Here is an 18,981-nt window from a genome sequence, read left to right on the forward strand (position 1 = left end):
TATTAGCCCATGTGGCTATGAAGAAAAGTCCCACAATAGGCCATCTGTAAACCGGATGCCAGTAGCATGGCTCAGTCCAAGTCCAAAGGCCTCAAAACCAGGGAAGCTGATGGTGTCCTCCGTGTAAGTTCTGGAACCCAAAAGCTGAAGAGTCTCAAGCTCTGATGTCCACGGACAGGAGAGAAGAGTGTATCCCAGCTCCAGCAGATCGAGAGAGAGAGCACTTCACCTCTTTCCTCTGTCTTTTGTTCTCTCCAGATCCCCAGCGGATTGGATGGTTCCCACCCACACTGAAGGTGGGTCTTTCACACCCAGGCCACTCAGACTCTCATACTAATCTCTGCTGGAAACACACTTATGGACACACCTGAAAAGATTGCTTTACCAGGTTTCACAGCATTCCTTCATCTAATCAAGTTGACATCTAGAATTAACCTTCACAAGTCCATCCCTTGTCAACTTGGTGTCCATACTATCTCCTTAAATCACACTTAATTTTCAAATAGTACAATAACGTAATAGTTTCACCTAACATGATACATTATCCTGCGTACAACCGGAAATGCATTAATCCCTTTCCAAGAAGAAAAAGGTAAAGTCCTTAAATGATATTTACCCTTCTCCCAATATCCCATAACTTAAAATTGCAAATACTATGAAGTAAGGTTAACAACATTTAAATGCTGGTATAAAGTCAGTAAGTCTCATGGTACATGATAGAGAACAAGAGGAACAAAAACAAAGATAATTGCTTAATATGTGTACAACACATATACATAGAGACATATTCTTAACACAACAGAGAGAACAATTACAATCCTCGTTTCTATAACTGGTCACGTGGTCGAAGCTGGTATTTATAACTTCCTTCTTCTACTACCCATTCTGTATTCCCTTTGCCTTCAGCGAGCACCTCAGTGGGTCGTGGTTCTTTACCTGGTGGAGTGACCCAAGCCTTCATCCCTGAAGTCTGGGCCATTTGTAGTCTTGTCTGGATTTGGTTGTGGTAATTTTACATTGACCTTAATCACAGGGCATGGTAGTACTACTTACTAAGAGACGTCCTAAGGGACCTCCTGCATTCCAGACATAATCTTCCTTACCTCCATTGTGAAGTAGTAGTCCAACTTCCCCTTGGTAGTCTGGGTCAATCACCCCTGCCACCACAGAGACCATCTACTAGAGCAACGCCCAGCAGGAAAGTGGGGTCAGAGCCCCGACAGAGAGCTCCCACCAGGGAAATGTCTAGTAGAGCCAATGCAGCAGGGCTGCCGCCAGGACCCCAGAACTTCAGGGCCACTGGTAACATGCAATGCAGGCCTGGAAAGCCACAGGCACCAGCATGGCCCACTGGGCTGTGCCTGGCAGAGCTGTGGGAACAAGGCTGCTGATGCTTTCGGAGCCCAGATGCTCAATTGTGCCCAGGATGCAGGAGTTGGAGTCAAAGAAAATTATTTTGAAGCTTTAAGATTTAATGTCTGTCCTGCTGGGTTTTGGACTTGTTTGGGGCCTCTTTCTCCTTTCTTCTGGCCTTTTGGAATGGAAATGTATACCCAATGTCTGTTCCACCATTATATCTTGGCAGTAGATAAATTTGGTTCTGTTTTTCAGGTTCACAGCTGGAATGACTTTTGCTTTTGGTCTCAGATAAGACTTTGGACTTTGGACTTTTAAGCTGATGCTGGAGCAAGCTAACACTTTTGAGACTCTTGGGATAGAATATGATCGTGTTTTGTATATGAGAGGAACATGAGATTTGGGGGAGCAGGGGCGGAATGATGGAGTTTGAATGTGTTGTCCCCTCCAAAACTCATGTGGAAATATGATCTCCAATGTGGCAGTGTTGGAAACTGATTGAGTCATGGGGGCGGATCCCTCATGAATGGATTAATGTTCTCCCTGGGGGAGGAGGGGTAGTGAGTGAGTTCTCGCTCTATTAGTTCCCACGGGAGCTCGCTGCTAAAAAAGACCCTGGCACCTTCTCTCTCTCTCTCTCTCTAGCTTCCTCTCGCCATGTGATCTGCTTGTACCTGCTGGCTGCCTGCCACTTACCGCCATGAGTAGAAGCAGTCTGAGGCCCGTGCCAGATGCAGCTGTCCCAGAATAAGCCAAATAAGGCTCTTTTCCTTATAAATTACCCAGTCTCAGGTATTTCTGTTATAGCAACACAAAATGGACTAAAACAGAAAATTGGTACCAAGGAGTGGGGTGTTGCTAAACAGATACCTGAAAATGTGGATGCAGCTTTGGTACTGGGTAATGGGTAAAGATTGGAGGAGTTTGGAGGACTTAGAAGAAGAGAAGAAGATGAGGGAAAGTTTGGAATGTCTTAGAGACTTATGTGGTGGTGAGCAGAATGCTCATAGAAATGCAGACAGTAAAGGCCATGTGGATGATGAGATCTAAGATAGAAATGAGGAACTTATTGGGAATTAGACAAAAGATCACCCTTGCTACACCATAGCAAGGAACCTGGCTGCACTGTGTCCATGCCCTTGGACTTCGTGGACATTGGAACTTAGGATCTGTGAACCAGAGTATATGGCGGAAGAAATTTCTAAGCAACAAAGCATTAAGGATGCTTCATGGCTACTTCTAACAGCCTATGCTGAGTTATGGTGGCAAAGGCACAATGTAAAGCCAGATTTTAAAAGGGAAACAGAATGTAATGATTTGGAAAATTTGCAGTCTGGCCATGTGGAAGAGAAGCAGAGAGCATTATCAGAAGAAAAATGCAATGGTACTAAGAAGATTAACACTGAAGAATGGGATTATCAAGAGAAGGGGAAAAAGGCCCTGAAGGCATTGCAGAAGCCTCTGGGACCAATCCTTCCATTTCAGACCCAAAGGCCTAGGGAGATAAAACGGTCTTGGGGAACAGGCCTGAGGCACCCTCTAAGGCTAACTACTCAGGGACACCTTGGGAAGCTGTTTCTAGAACCAGCACCTCAGGGCTCTGGCTGCTTCAGCTGTGGCTAAATTGGCCCCAGGTGTGGCTGGACCTGCAGCTTTGAAAAATACAAGCCAGAAGCATTGGCAGCATACATGAGGCGTTAAGTTTGCAGGCTCACAGAATGCCAGAGCTGGGAAAACTTGGGAGCCTCCACCCCAATTTCAAAGATTGTATGGAAAAGTCTGGGGGCCCAGGAAGAGATCTGTCACAGGGGTGGAGTCACTGCAGACAGCTTTCGCTAGAGCAATGCCAAGTGGAAACATGGGGTTGAAGTTGCAGCAGAGAAACCCCAACAGTGCCATGCCTAGTGGAGCCATGAGAGCGGGACTGACCTCGAGACCCCAGATCTATGCAGCTACTAGAGTGGAACACCAGCCTGGGAGAGCTGAAGTGTGGCCTCAGAAAGGAAAGCCATAAGGAGCAAAGCTGCCCAAGGACTATGGGACCCAACCCCACTTCTGGTACCAAAATCTGTATTAGTCAGGATTCTCCAGAGAGACAGAATCAATAGGATATTTTATAATTACATGAGAGGGATTTATTAGGGGAATTAGCTCACGTGGCTATGAAGAAAAATCCCATGATAGGCCGTCTATAAACCGGATGCCAGTAGCATGGCTCAGTCCAAGTCCAAAGGCCTCAAAACCAGGGAAGCTGATGGTGTCCTCCGTGTAAGTTCTGGAACCCAAAAGCTGAAGAGTCTCAAGCTCTGATGTCCACGGACAGGAGAGAAGAGTGTATCCCAGCTCCAGCAGATCGAGAGAGAGAGCACTTCACCTCTTTCCTCTGTCTTTTGTTCTCTCCAGACCCCCAGTGGATTGGATGGTTCCCACCCCCACTGAGGGTGGGTCTTTCATACCCAGGCCACTCAGACTCTCATACTAATCTCTGCTGGAAACACCCACATGGACACACCTGAAAAGATTGCTTTACCATGCTTCACAGCATTCCTTCATCTAACCAAGTTGACATCTAGAATTAACCTTCACACATAGAAAGTAGAAAACAGAAAAAAAATCAATAAAACCAAAAGCTGGGGGGGGTTTAAATATCAATAAAATTGATAAGACTCTAGCTAAACCAAGAAAAAAATGAGAACAGGCAAAATTACCAATATCAGGAATAAAAAAGGAAATATCACTGCAGATCCTACAGACAATAAATGGATACTAAAGGAAGATTATTTACAATCTAGATGAAATGGATAAATTTACTGAATGAAATAAATTACCAAAATAGATCCAAGAAGAAATAGAATACCTAAACAGCTCTGTGCTGGAGGTCCACCAAGACCCCCCTCAGACTTGATTGGCTAGTAGGACTCATAGGACTCAGAAGTTGATATACTCATGGTTATAGTTCATTACAACAAAAAGGATACACAATAAAAATCAGCAGAAAGAAAAGGGCATGGGGTAAAACCCAGAAGAAACCAGGCAAAAGCTTACAAGAGTCCCCTCCTTGTGGACTCACATAAGATCTGTTTAATTCCTTCAACAACAATGTGTATAAACATGAGCAAAGTGTTGCCAATCAGGGAAACACTTAAGACAGAAACTGATCAGTAACCGAAGCTCCACACCTTAGAGAAAGGCAGGAGTTCACCATAAGTCACACTGTTCATATAAAATATCTGAACAAACTAGTATGGCATTGCTCAAGGCCCCAGGCATGTAAAACATTCAGAACAGAACATTCTAAGAGTTCAATTCACCTGACCTTTCTTAGGAATATGCAGGATTTAAGCAACTCAAGCCTGCTGAGGTAACCATTTCCCATATAGCCTTATATCAAGTAAACAACTTGAATTCATAATTAAAAACCTTCCCATAATAGAAACTGCAGGCCCAGATAGTTTCACAATAAGGATGAAATAATATCAGTTAGGATAAGAATAATACTAATCCTATAGATATATAACTCTTTCAGACAACAGAAGAGAAAATTGCCCAACTCATTTTAGAAGGCCAGTATTATTCTGATAGCAAAATCAATCATCACAATAAAAAAAAAAATCCTTCAAAAACAGATACAAAAATCCTTAACAAAACTAAGCAAATCTATTTTAAAAATATGTAAAGAGGTTAATACACCATTGCCAAAAGGGATTTATCTTGAGAACAGAGAGGCTTAATAACAAAATCAACCTAGTAATTTAGCATATGAGGAAAAGAGAAAAATCATATAATAATTTCAAGAAAGCACGTGATAAAATTCAATACCCATTCATGATAAACACTCTCGGCAAACTAGGGATAGGAGGAACTTCCTCAACGTAATTACAGGCATCTGTGAAAAAAACCTACTGCTAACATCTTATTCAATGGTAAGAGGCTTAATCCTTTCTGTGTCAGGAAAAGAAGACCACTCTCACCACTTTCTTCAGCACTATAATATAGGTTGTCTTTAGTGCAATGAGACAAGAAAAAGTAATTTAAAAAAAATATGTAGAGTAGGAGAGAAGCAAAATTACATTTGCACATGATATGATCTTCATGTAGCAATGCCTAAGAAATCTACAAAACACCAATCAGAACTAATAAGTGAATTTCATGAGGATACAAGATCATTACACGAAAACCAATTATAATTCCAGAGGCTGGCTGTTTAGTTCAATTGGTTACGGCACAGTGTTATAACAACAAGGTCAAGGGTTTGGATCCTCATACCAGCCAGCCACCACATACATACATACATACATACATACATATACATACATACATACATACATACATACATAAATGTTCTAGCAATGACTTTTTGGAAAATGAAATTAAAAAGATAATTCCATTTAAAATAGCATCAAAAACTACTAAAAAATAAGTTTAACAATATGTACAAGTTTTGTACATTGAAAACTACAAAACACTGCAAAGGGAAATTATAGAACATACTTTCGGACTGGAAGACTTAATACAGTGACAATGGCAATTCTCCCCAAATTGATCTATAAATTCAATGTAATCCAAACCAATCCTAACAGCCTTATTGAAAAAATTGACATGCTGATATTAACACTTACATAGAAAGGCCCCAAATTAGAAAAAATAAGGTTCAAAAAAGAACAAAATCATAGTGCTTATACTGTAGGGACACCGTGGGCACTCAAGTGGAGGGGGAGGGGGAAAGCATTCCCTAGCAATATGGTGCCCTTCCGGGTTCTTCTCTGCAGTAAACAAGCCTGCCGGTGCTAACACTCAAGCCCACCTGCGCCAAACCTCAACCAGTCACAGGTCAGGGCTCACTTCCTGCCCAGCCCCGTCCAATCAGCTACCGCCCGTCCACCCCCTATCCGAACACAGAACGCAGCTCCCTATAAATATATACGAAGTCCTTGAATCAAGTGGAACTTCTCTGGCGAACTGTCAGCTCGGGTCCTGTCGTCTTATCAGCTCGGGTCCGTGCGCCCTTTCATATACTACATGACTTCCAGACTTACTATGAGGCTACAGTAAACAAAAGAGTGTGTGGTACTGGCATAAGGCCACACATACAGATCAATGAAACAGAAGAGTCCAGAAACATACTCACACTATATGATCGAGGATTTTTCACAAAAGTGGCAAGGTAATTCAATGGGGAAAAGATGGTCTTTTTAACAAATAGTATCAGAACAACTGAGTATCTGGGGAAAAAAAATGAACCTCACATCTCACCTCACATCACACACAAAATCTAACTTGAAATGTTCTGTGCAGTAAAGAATTAACCTAACAGGCTAGAGATTGCTGTCCTTAGAAAGGCTTGCTTACAAGTTGGCCCTTACTGTTGTCTGGGAACTTGAATTTCAGGAGTATTCCCATCACCATCATTCCCTAACTGATAAGGGTAGTTTACTGTGTCTAAATTATTTGAACAAACAATACAGTTTATGTTGAATATCTCCTTTCTTTCTGAAAGTCTGGAATTTTGGTATGTGGTAGGCAGATGACGCCTACATGAACAGCCCTCAATGAAAGACTTGGGCACTGAGTTTCTGATGAACTTTCCTAGTAGACAACACTGCACAGGTTTTGTCACAATCAGTCATGGAGGAAGTAAGTGTGTACTGTGTGACTCCACTGGAAAAAGCCTCTTGGAAACTTGTTCCTGGTTTCTTCTACCCATTTGCCTCTTTCTGTACCTAATTTTGCTATGTATCTTTCACTATGACAAATCATAGCCATGAGTATGAGAATATGTGAGTGGTCTTGGGAATCCTCAATGACATAGACCATAAGACTAAATGTAATAGCTAAGACTATCAAACATTTATACAGGAGAAATCTTTGTGACATTACTTTAGACAAAGATTTCTTAAACAGGTCACAAAAAAAGCCTGAACAATAACTGAAAAAAAATAGGTAAAATGGACTTTTTCAAAATCAAACATTGTTCTTTGAAATCAGTTAGAAAACAAAAAAGCAAGCCACAGATGAGGAGAAAACATTGAACGTTAAATAGCCATCTACCTGAAAAAAGGCTTCTATTAGAATATATAAGGTACTTTTACACCTTAATAATAAGACCACAAAAAATTTAAAAACAGGCCAAAGATTTAAACAGGGATTTTAGAAAAGAAGATATACGACTAACCATAGATCATGAAAAGATGCTTGACATCACCAAAATCAGGAAAATGCAATTAAAGCCACAATGAAATACCATTACACATCCACCAAAATTGCTAGAGTTAAGAGTCTAAGAGGATCAAGTGTTAGGATGTGAACCAACTGGAACTCCCATACATTGCTGGTGAAAATGCAAATGGTACAGCTTCTTTGAAAAAGTATATGCACTGTTTTCTAAAAACTAAACATATACTTCCCAACAATTATATTCCTAGATATTACTCAATAAAAATTGAAATAGATGCCCACACAGAGTGGTTTTATTCAATCCAAATGTCTTTCAAGTGGTGAATTAAAATATTATGGAATCGGGGCCGGCCCGGTGGCGCACTGCTACAGTGCACCGCTTGGGAGCGCGGTGGCGCTCCCGCCGAGGGTTCGTATCCCACATACAGACCGGTTCCCGCTCACTGGCTGAGTGAGGTGTGGGAGCAACGCCGAGGGGTGCGATCCCGTTGCTGGTCCCGGTCCAGTACGGGCGCGACACTGAGGGTTGCAATCCGTTGCCAGACACGAAAAAAGAAAAAAAAGAAAAAAAAATATTATGGAATATCGACATTACAGCAAAAAAAGAATAAAATGTGAATACACAAAACAGCACAGATGAATCTCATGGTTTCCTAAGTAAAAGAAATCAAATACAAGAGATTCCATACTGTATGATCCAATTTATAAGAAATCCGAGAAATGACAAACTATCGTGACAGAGAGATCAGTAGTTGTATAGAGATACCATACAAAAAATTAACTTCAAAATGGATTATAATTAATAATACCAAATTGAAAAACTAGAACTATAAAACTCTTAGGGAAAGAAACGTATAAATCTTCACGATCTTGGATTAAGCATTGGTTTCTTAGATATGACACCTAAAGCATACGCAAACAAAAGAAAAATAGATAAATTGGAATTCATCAAAATTAAAAACTTCCATGCTTCAAAAGACACTATCAAGAAAGTGAAAAGATAACCCACAGAATGGGAAAAAATATTTGCGAATATTACATCAGATAAGGGTCTAGTATTCTGAATATATAAAGAATTCTATAAATAAAAACACAACCCAATCATAAAATGGGAAAAGGATCTGAAGAGACATTTTTCCAAAGAAGATTTACTAATGGCCAATAAATGCTCAAAATCTTTTTATTAGGAAAATGAAAAGCAAAATTTCAATGATATACCACTTCACACCCACTAGGATGGCTATAATCTAAAAGACAAACAATAATTGGGGGAAAAAAACAGGAAAATAAGTGCTGATGAGGATGTGGACAGACTGCAACTCGCATACATTGCCAGTGAAAATATAAAATGGTGCAGCTGCTGTGGAAAACCCGCAGTTCCTCAAAAAGTTAAACATAGAGCTCCCATATCACCCAGCAATATCATTCCAAGGTATGTTACCAAGAAAAATGAAAGCAAAATGTCTACCTAAAAAGTTATAACACAAATGTTCACAGAAGCATTATTCGTAACAGCCCAAAAGTGGAAACATCCTAAAATGTCCATCAATTGGAATGGATAAACAAAACACAATATATCCTTACAATAGAATATTACTCAGCCATAAAAATGAATGAAGTACTGATACATGGGACATGAATGAACATTGAAAACATTATGCTAAATGAAAGCAGCTAGACAAAAAAAGCCACACAGTACGATTCCATTTATATGAAATGCCCAGAACAGGCAAATCCAGAGACAGAAAACAGAGTGAATGTGCAGTGATTACTAATGAGCACAGGATTTTTTGCGGGGATGATGAAATGTTGTGGAATTAGATGGTAGTAATTTGCACAATTCTATGAATACTCTAGAAATCGCTGAATCGTATACTTTAAAAGAAAGAAACTTACAGCATGTTAATTATATCTCAATAATCCCTTTTAAAAATGAAATAACTCCTTAAAGCAAAAATAATAAGGACATATTTTGGAGGTTTTCACATACTTAGAAGTAAAACGCATGACAATGTAGACACAGATGGGAGAGGGCAAATGGAAGTTTACTGTTGTATAGTTTTCATAGTAAATGTGAAGTGATATAATAATATTTGAAAGTAGATTTTGATAACTTAAATATGTATATTGTAAACCCTAGTGGTAGACGTTAACAAGTTAAAGATGTACACTGTAAGAAATTCTAGAAATGTCAAACTATCGTGACAGAGAGATCAGTAGTTGTATAGAGATACCATACAAAAAATTAACTTCAAAATGGATTATAATTAATAATACCAAATTGAAAAGAGCAGGTACCTACCAAATAACACAAAAGAGATACAGCTTTAAGAATAATATCAATAATACTTGATTGTAAGTGAAGAAACTTCCCTAAATCTTTAATTTCTCTCTTACACTCCATTTACCTCCACCAATCAACACATGTGCCCTGATGTCACCAGGCCCTTGAAAATATTCTTCAGTGGAATCTGCTCCTTCTCCTAAATTTCCCAGACTCAAAGAGGGCTAGGCATATTCCTTGAAGCTCACAGTTGTTACTAATGGGCAAATACAAGGTACATGTGCTGGTGTTTTCATCATGCATGTGGCAGATATCACTACTTCAAGTTGAGTCACAATACTTGGGTTTAAGGCCTAGCTCTGACACTGCCAGAATTTAGATACGTCACAACGCTTAATCTGCTTCAGTTTCATCTTTTGAAAAATGGAGATAATAGGCAATAGAGTACAGCAAGACAGGCACCACAAGAAGGGTTGAGAAAACTGAGTTTTGGTGCTAAGTTTGGTACTAGTTTAATTTGATGTCTGAGGCAATTTACTAATTGTTTTGGGGCCTCAGTTTCTTCCTCTGCAAAATGAACAGAAAAGTCTTACTATTCTTTCTTAAAATGGAAGCTAATATCTAAACCCTGTCTGAAAACTTTTTTTTTTTTTAATGATGCTCTGGTTAAAGGAGAAGTGAAGGTCTCAAAGCATCATACAAACTCATGAAAAGACTCCATAAACAGTCTGAAAACCACCAAGAAACCTCAACGTCCCTTCTAGCTCCCTGACAGTACAACTACCTCTTCCACTCCCTGACAAAGCCTCACCTGATTTTCACGATTATCACCTAAAACTATTCTGTCCCAATATCTCAAACTCTCAAAGTGTTCAGTTTCCCATCCTTTTAGCTCTCAATCTCCCACTCCCACTGAACGTGCCTCTTACTCTTCTCCATCTATATCCATATACTGATCCAATTCCCCAATCTGTCAAGACCATTCCTCAACTTCCTCAAGCTCTCCCCAGCATTCCACTCACTAGTTTCTATAACACAACACTGGACTGATTCCTTCACTGATTCACCTCCCTCAGGTACCATTAATGCAGGTGACTATAAATGCTCTCTCCTTGCCTTGCCTCTACCCCCTCTCTCACTAAGATCACTCACTTCCACAGCTTCAACTCTCTGCAAATAGCTCTCAATCCTAAATCTCTAGCCTCAGTCTCAAAGCTTAATATCAAACCCCAATTTCCAACTGACAAAAGGACAGTTCCAGCTGGACGTTCCATCTTTCAAAGTCCTCTGCTAATCAATAATGAAAATGCTGAGAAAGAAGAGTACAGCTATAAGTGTACATATGCATGGACTTACAGGAAATAAAAACCATGTGTAGATTCTGGATATTTCTTAATACGTAATTATAATAGCATCTACACCTCACAGGGTGGGAATTAAATAAGTTAATTCACAGAAAGTACTTACACCCATGTTCATTTCTTTTATCATCTGTCAACAAAATGGCCAAATAGAGTAGCAATAACATGTTTTAAATTTTTTAAGAGAAAAAAAAAGTTTCAAAGCTTTGAAATGAGAAGAATTCTATCAATTAGCCATACTGTTTTTTATAATACAGACCTGGGAGGGGGGCTGGTTAAATTTAGTACTGGACTGCATCAGTCCAGCTTATAGATAACACTTTTTTACTGGGGCATGTTCATTCATTCAATAAATCCAAATATAGGTACTGAGTGTTTAGTACATGTCATGAGTAGTCTGAGAAACTTGGGAAATATTCTTCGGCTTAGTCCTAGAAATACCAAAAAGCCCAAATCATCAAGGACTGAATATACTTGACTAGGCCTTTTGACTAGACATATGTTATCTTAAAATTAAGTCCCTAGAACAAAATTTAAACTACATTGGCCTCTAGAAATAGGTGAAAATTCAACAAGTTACCATCCTCTACCTAGATGAATCAATTCTAATTTTGGTTTTCTTATTCTCTACCAAAGACCCAAAACTAGTAGTATGTCTACTTTTTCTTCTATTTTACCTACATTTAAGTTTATGGATATATTAGTTGTAACAAAAATCTAGTGATACTTAAATATCTTATGTTGCCTTTCAAACTAACTGAAAAGTATATGATATCTTTACAACAAAGGAATCACAAAAATTAAGAATCAAAACAATACCTCAATATTTTTACTGGCTACATTCTTCACAACAGCAGGAAACAGTTCAGAAGCATTTTTCCCTTTTGCAATCATCTGAAAAATAAAAGTGGAATATTAGGGCAGAAACTTCTTTTAAATTAATAATTTGAAAATAAAATACATACTTTAGGAAATTCTACATACAATAAATATTTAGAAGATTGTGTCAACAAATAAGCTATGTAATTAACAGCTAAACTCTTTCAAATCATTTTACTTATACTACTATCTGCAGCAAAGAAAAACTGTCTTGTGTATCAATATAAATATGCAAATACATAGACAAATTAAGAAAGAAATATATAGTAATTTAAGACACATATGAAAATATTTACAATAGTTTTCTCTGGCTAATTGGGTTGGAAATGCTTTTTTTAATATTTGTGCTATGCTTTGTTTTCCAAGTCCTTACATTAAAAACGTACTGCATTTGCAATGGGTCGGGAAAGGGTAGGGAAGGGATAAATGTTACTCTGAATAAACTAATTATTTCTCCTTTGGCTTTCTTTGCATAGGGTCTCCTACTTCTCCAACCATCACTTTTCAAAGTTCCTTTTTACTAAACCCTCTTCCTCTGCCCACTAAAGTTCTGTGCACCACCATCTTTTCAGGCCACACTGTTCTACAATCTCTGAAACTCCTAAGATTGCATTCAACCTCATGACTCTCACGTCTACGTATGAGGACCAATTCCCCAAAATTCTAGCCCAAATTCTGAGCCCAAGTTCCACATCTCTAACTAAACATTATTAGATGTCTCCCTCATCCCAAACTTGCTATGTCTAAAACCAAACTCATTTTCCATGATAAAATAACATTCATGCAAGAATTTCCTATTACTTCTAATGCCCCAGATACCAGAAACCATAGAATTGTCTTGGTCTCTTCTCATACCTACACAGTAACTAGGTCATGTTGTTACCTCTTATACACTCATGTTAATACCTTCTCACTGCTACTGTCCTACCATAGGTCAACATCACCTCACAAAGGACTTTTCCAACAGTCTCCTCCTCCTACCCATAATGTACATCACTGTCAGTTTAACATGCTTAAAATACTACTTTGTACATGTCAGCCCATCCTCAAATATTTCAAAAGCTACTGACTGCCTAGAATCCAAACTATTTCACTTAATATTCAAAGACTCTCACAATTTACACTAACATCCCTTCTTAAGCTCCTTGACCTAATGTTCCACAACAGTGCTAATATCCAAGAAAACACATCTTAATCACTCCTATAATATTCTCTGGCTCCTCTATGCCTTTGCTCATATCATGCTTCAAACCAATTCTTTTTTACTTTTCTAATTTTTACCCTTCTATCTAACATATCATCAAATCTACACATTCTCCCTTTCTAGAGCCATCTCCTAGCACCTAGCCCACTGTGGCATCCAACCCTAATTTCCTCTCAATTTTTTTTCTTTTTCATAGCAAGTCTTTTTTATTATTATTTTTATTGCAATATAGTTGATTGTACATACCTGTGGGGTACAGAGTTGAATATCATTACCTCTGTGTAATATGTGATGCTCAAATCAGGGTAATTAGTATAATCCACATTATAACATTATACAGTGTAATCATTTCTGTGGCCCCTTAACAATTCCTCCCTTCCCCCTCTCCTCCTTCCCCTTACCCACCTCTCATAACCTCAAGCTCTCTTCTCTCCTTTTGAAAATTCAATGTATTATTGTTATGTTATATCTTTCTTTTTCTTTTTATTTTTAGTCCCACTTATGAATGAGGACATGTGGTATTTCTCTTTCTGTGCCTGGCTTATTTCACTAAATATAATTTTCCCTAAGTCCATCCATGTTGCTGCGAATAGCAGAATTTCATTATTTCTTATGGCAGAGTAGTATTCCATTATATACTACATTTTCCTCATCCAGTCCAATGATGGACATTTAGGTTAGTTCCAACTCTTGACTATTTTAAATAGAGCTGTGATAAACATAGTGGTGCAGGTATCCCTTCAGCATGATGACTTCCATTTCTTTGGGTATATACCCAGCAGTGGAACTGCTGAATTGTATGGCAGTTCTATCTGTAGTTGTTTGAGGAACCTCCACACTGTTTTCCATAATGGAATGCACTAATTTACAGTCCCACCAACAATGTAGGAGGGTTCCCCTTCCTCTGCATCCCTGCCAGCATTTGTTATTCTCTTTTTGATAACAGCCAGTCTAACTGGGGTAAGATGATATGTCAATGTGGTTTTGATTTGTGTTTCCCTGGTGCTAAGTGATGTTGAGCATTTTTTCATGTGTCTGTTGGCCACTTGTACATCTTCCTTTGAGAAATGCCTATTCAGCTCCTTTCCCATTTTTTAATCAGTTGTTTGGTTTTTTACTGCTAAGTTGTTCGAGTTCCTTGTATATTCCAAATATCAATCCTCTGTCGGATGTGTAGTTTGCAAATATTTTCTCCAACTCTGTAGGTTGTCTTTTCATTGTTAATTATTTTGCTGTGCAGAAACTTTTTAGTTCGATATAATCCCATTTGTTTATTTTTCCTTTTGTTGCCTGTGCTTTGGGGGTCATATTCATAAAGTCTTTCCCCAGCCCTACTTCCTGAAGTGTTCCCCTATGTTTTCTTTTAGGAGTTTTGTAGTTTCTGGTCTTATATTTAAGTCTTTAATCGATTTTGAGTTGATTTTGGTATATGGCAAGATGTACAGGTCTAATTTCATTCCTCTACTTATGGATGTCCAGTTCTCAAAGCACCACTTATTGAAGAGGCAGTCTTTTCCCCAATGTGTGTTCTTGGTGCCTTTGTCAAAGATCAGTTGGCTGTAAGTTTGTGGGTTGACTTCTGAGTTCTCTATTCTGCTCCACTGGTACGAGGGTTTGTTTTTATGCCAGTACCACACTGTTTTAGTTATTATAGCTTTGTATTATAATTTGAAGTCAGATAATGTTATGTCTCCAGCTTTATTTCTTTTGCTCAGGATTGGTTTGGCAAATCAGGGCCATTTGTTGTCCCAGATGAATGTCAGATTGTTTTTTCTATTTCTTGAAGAGTGTCACTGGTATTTTGATGAAGATTGTATTGAATCTGCAGATTACTTTGGGTAGTATGGACATTTTCACAATGTTAATTCTTCCAATCCAAGAGCATGGAATGTATTCCCATCTTTTTGTGTCCTCTTTAATTTCTTCCTACAGTGATCTGTAGATCTCCTTGTAGAGATCTTTCACCTCCTTTGTTAAATTGATTCCTAGGTATTTTATTTTTTTGGTAACTATTGTAAATGAGCTAGTTTTCTTGATTTCTTTTTCTGCTAGTTCACTGTTGGGAGCATGAAAATGCTACTGATATCTACATGTTGACTTTGTATCCTGCAACTTTCCTGAAATTGCTTATCAACTCTAAGATTTTACTTTTTTGGAGAGTCTTTAGGCTTTTCTATATATAGAATCATGTCATCTGCAAACAGGGACAAAATGACTGCTGTGGCTGCTGCTGTGGTAACAGGCTGCCCTTGTGGCAGTGCTGATTATGGAGGTGGCTTTGAAGGGTTGCCCACATGGTAGCAATAGTTCCAGTGGCAGCGGGCTGCTCACACAACAATGGTGGCTGCCTGGCGGCACCAGTAGGGGCAGCAACTGCAGCATCCTCTAGAGTTTTTTTAATCTCTACTTTGCACTTGGAATTTCCTATGTGTTATCTTATATTTACATTTATTTTAGTTTTATATCTCCTTCCCATTTCCTTCTATCTCATTCCCAGAATATATCTTTATGTCTTTTAATAGTCTAGACTTTGGTAACCACAAAATGAAGTTCAAACTACAGAATAATTTGGGGGAAAGGGATTATTTAGAAATTATACACCATATCTAACAAACCACCTTAAAAAGAAAGTATTAGCTTTATTAATTTTCAACAAATGTTACATAAAAAGATATGTGATAAGGCTGGCTGGTTAGCTTGCTCAACTAGATCATGGTGCTGATAACACCAAGATCAAGGGTTTGGATCCCTGTACCAGCCAGGTGCCAAAAATAAATAAATAAATAAATAATACTATGTGATATGTGAAGCATTATAATCTCACTTAGAAATTTTTCATAAGGCCTTTCTACATGATAGCTTTAAAATATTCTTTAACACAAGTAAATCTTTTTACGTTCTATTTCCTTACCTGTAACATTCTTTTGATTTGTGTATTTTTGTGAAACCTGTTGAGCATTACAGAAGGTTAACAAAATACTGCAGCTAAAACATCTTTGTATGATTTGTACACCTCCCTCTCTCAATTTCCTCATCTGTAAAATAAGAAGAGAGGGGGATTAAATGCTCTCTAGGGCTCCTTCCATTAAGTCATTCAATGACTACCTAAAGTCAGAGATCCTAGTATACCCTATTCCAGGGCTACCCCAACTTTATTCTATAGAATGCTACTCAAAAAGATGTTAATATATAAGGGAGGAAAAAACCCATAGTCAAATTCAATCAAAAATCAATCAACAAATATTTGTTGAGAGAATACTCTACGCCAGGGACCCCACTAGGCCTTAGGGATACAGCTTTGAACAATACAAATTCCTTACCCATGTGGCACTTGCCTTCTAATGGGGGTGAGGGTCAATAAACAAATGAGTATAAGTGAGGTGGTAACAAAGAGTACTATGGAGAAAATTTAAAGGAAATGGAAAGAGCTGAGGTAAAAGTAGGAATTGCTCTTTTATAGCAGGTGGTCAGAAAAGGTCTTTCTTTTAGCAAGACCAGAGGGAAGAGAGAAGGGGAACCATATGACTAGCTAGGGAAATAGTGCTTTAGGCATGGTATGTTCCAGGAACAGGAGGCCAGGGTAACCAGACTAGAGTAAGTGAGGGGGAAAAACAGTAGGAGACAAGGTCAGAGATGTATAAATCATTGTAAAAGGAGCTGGCTTTTATTCTGAGTAAAATGGGAGACCACTGGAGAGTTTTGAGCAGAGAACAGATATCATCAGACTCAAATTTTAAAAGTATCTTTCCAGTCACAGTATAAAAAATTGACCACGAGATATGGAAAACAGTTAGGAGGCTACTGTGATTTATCCAGGGCAGAGATGGTGAGAGAAGTGAGAAGGGGCTAGACTTTGGATTTATTCTGCCGATAGACTATACATGGGTTAAGAGAGAAAAACAGGAATTAAGGATGACAAATAAATGACTGGAAGAAGGAAATTACCGTTTACTACGATGAGAAAGACTGTGGAAGAAGCAGGGTTTTTTGGGAGATGAGGAACCAAGAGTTTGGTTTTGGACATGTTGAAAAGGCAGGTGTATATGTAAGAATGGAGACTACAGGAGAATACAAGAGAGAGTCTGGTTGACAATATGCACTTGGAAAGGGATGAGGTCACTACAGTGGGACAAGACATGGTATAATCCTAAATGTGGAAGTTATGGAAATAAGAAGAAACAGCAAAGAAACTCTAAGATTCCCAGAAGCTTAGTTTGAAATGGAGCAGTCTTTCCCAGTGCTCCTCCTTATATTCTTAGGTAACATATTTCTCCCACCCCTTCTCCCTTCTACTTTAGGTAAAACCCTGTTCTTGGTCCCCTTGAATTCCTTTCCCCAGAATGGGGAACACAGGAACTGAGGGAAGCCACATTTGGACCCTGTGGGGAAAGTAAGTTATATAGGTGGAAAGCCTAAGGAAATATTTCCTTTTTATGTTTATCTGGTTGAAGTTCCTTCTATTTGAAAAAGCTGCAGTGACTCGAGATAAAAGGTGAGAAGGGAAGACAGATTCTCAGGCAAAAAGCGAGTCATGTTTAGGTAGCTAACTGGGCAGAAGTTGAGGAAGTGGCACAAGGTCACTTGTAGTTCTAAACTCTCTCAGGCTCTAAGACAACTCCTACTGAAGGTAGGGATAGAATTCCAGAGCTCTCCAAAAAACATTCACTAGTTGCCCACATTTAATTGAAAGAGTGACCAATTTCTGATACTTGTTCTGTAATTTATAACATGACTTTTACTTGGTTTTCATTCTTTGACCTTTGGTGGCCTCAGCCTCAACAACAATGTTCCACCTCCCATAGGTTTAGCCCAATAGTCTTGTAGTTTGGGAGATTTAATTGATTTGTCCTCCCTCCAATCCTCTATGTTCATGAGGGATATGGATGCAGTTTAATTTTCCTATAATGCTTATGTCTAGTTTTCATATCAGGATAATACTGAGCTCATAAATTGAATTCAGAAATGTTTTCTAACATTCTATTTTCTAAGAGAATGTGTAGAATAGGAGTTTTCTATGTTCGAAGAATTTTTAATGAGAAATTCAATTATTTTAATGGATATAGGACTATTCAGGTAATCTATTCCTTCTTGAGTGAACTTTATAACTTGTCATTCAAGGACTTTGTCCACTTCAACAGTTGTCAAATTTATGGATATAAAGATGCCTGAAATAGTCCCTAATTATCGTTTTTTTTTTTCCTTTTTGTCTTTTTTCGTGTCCGGCAACGGATCGCAACCCTCAGTGTCGCGCCCGTACTGGACCGGGACCGGCAACGGGATCGCAACCCTCGGCGTTGCTCCCATACCTCGCTCAGCCAGTGAGCGGGAACCGGTCCGTATGTGGGATCCGAACCCTCGGCGGGAGCGCCACCGCGCTCCCAAGCGGCGCACTGTAGCAGTGCGCCACCGGGCCGGCCCCCTAATTATCGTTTTAATGTCAACACGGTCTGTAGTAATGTCCCCTCTTACATTCCTGATGATTATTTGTCCTCTTTTTTTCTTGGTCACTCTGTCTACAGGTTTATCAATTTTATCAATCTCTTCTAAGCACCAGCTTTTAACTTCACCAGTTTTACTCTACTGTTCTTTTGTACCTAATTTCACTGATTTCTATTCTACCTTTAAAACTCCTATCCTTAGGTTGTGGGTTTAATTTGCTCTTCTATTTCTACTATGTTAAAGTAGATGCTTAGATCACTGATTGAAAATTTTTCTTTTCAAAT

The 18,981-nt window shown here is 38.7% G+C and overlaps 1 protein-coding gene across 2 annotated transcripts in view; it reads right to left on the bottom strand.

Annotated features, from left to right (window-relative positions):
• Nucleotides 1–18,981, bottom strand: part of AP3B1 (adaptor-related protein complex 3, beta 1 subunit) — a 254,762-nt gene that overhangs the window by 226,674 nt on the left and 9,107 nt on the right. For both annotated transcript variants that reach the window (XM_008581623.1, XM_008581622.1), the window contains exon 2: nucleotides 11,995–12,069. In XM_008581623.1, the coding sequence (XP_008579845.1) occupies nucleotides 11,995–12,069 (75 nt within the window). The remainder of the gene's footprint in view (nucleotides 1–11,994; nucleotides 12,070–18,981) is intronic.

Source organism: Galeopterus variegatus, unplaced genomic scaffold, assembly GCF_000696425.1.
Source record: "Galeopterus variegatus unplaced genomic scaffold, G_variegatus-3.0.2 Scaffold2410, whole genome shotgun sequence".
Taxonomy (NCBI): domain Eukaryota; kingdom Metazoa; phylum Chordata; class Mammalia; order Dermoptera; family Cynocephalidae; genus Galeopterus; species Galeopterus variegatus.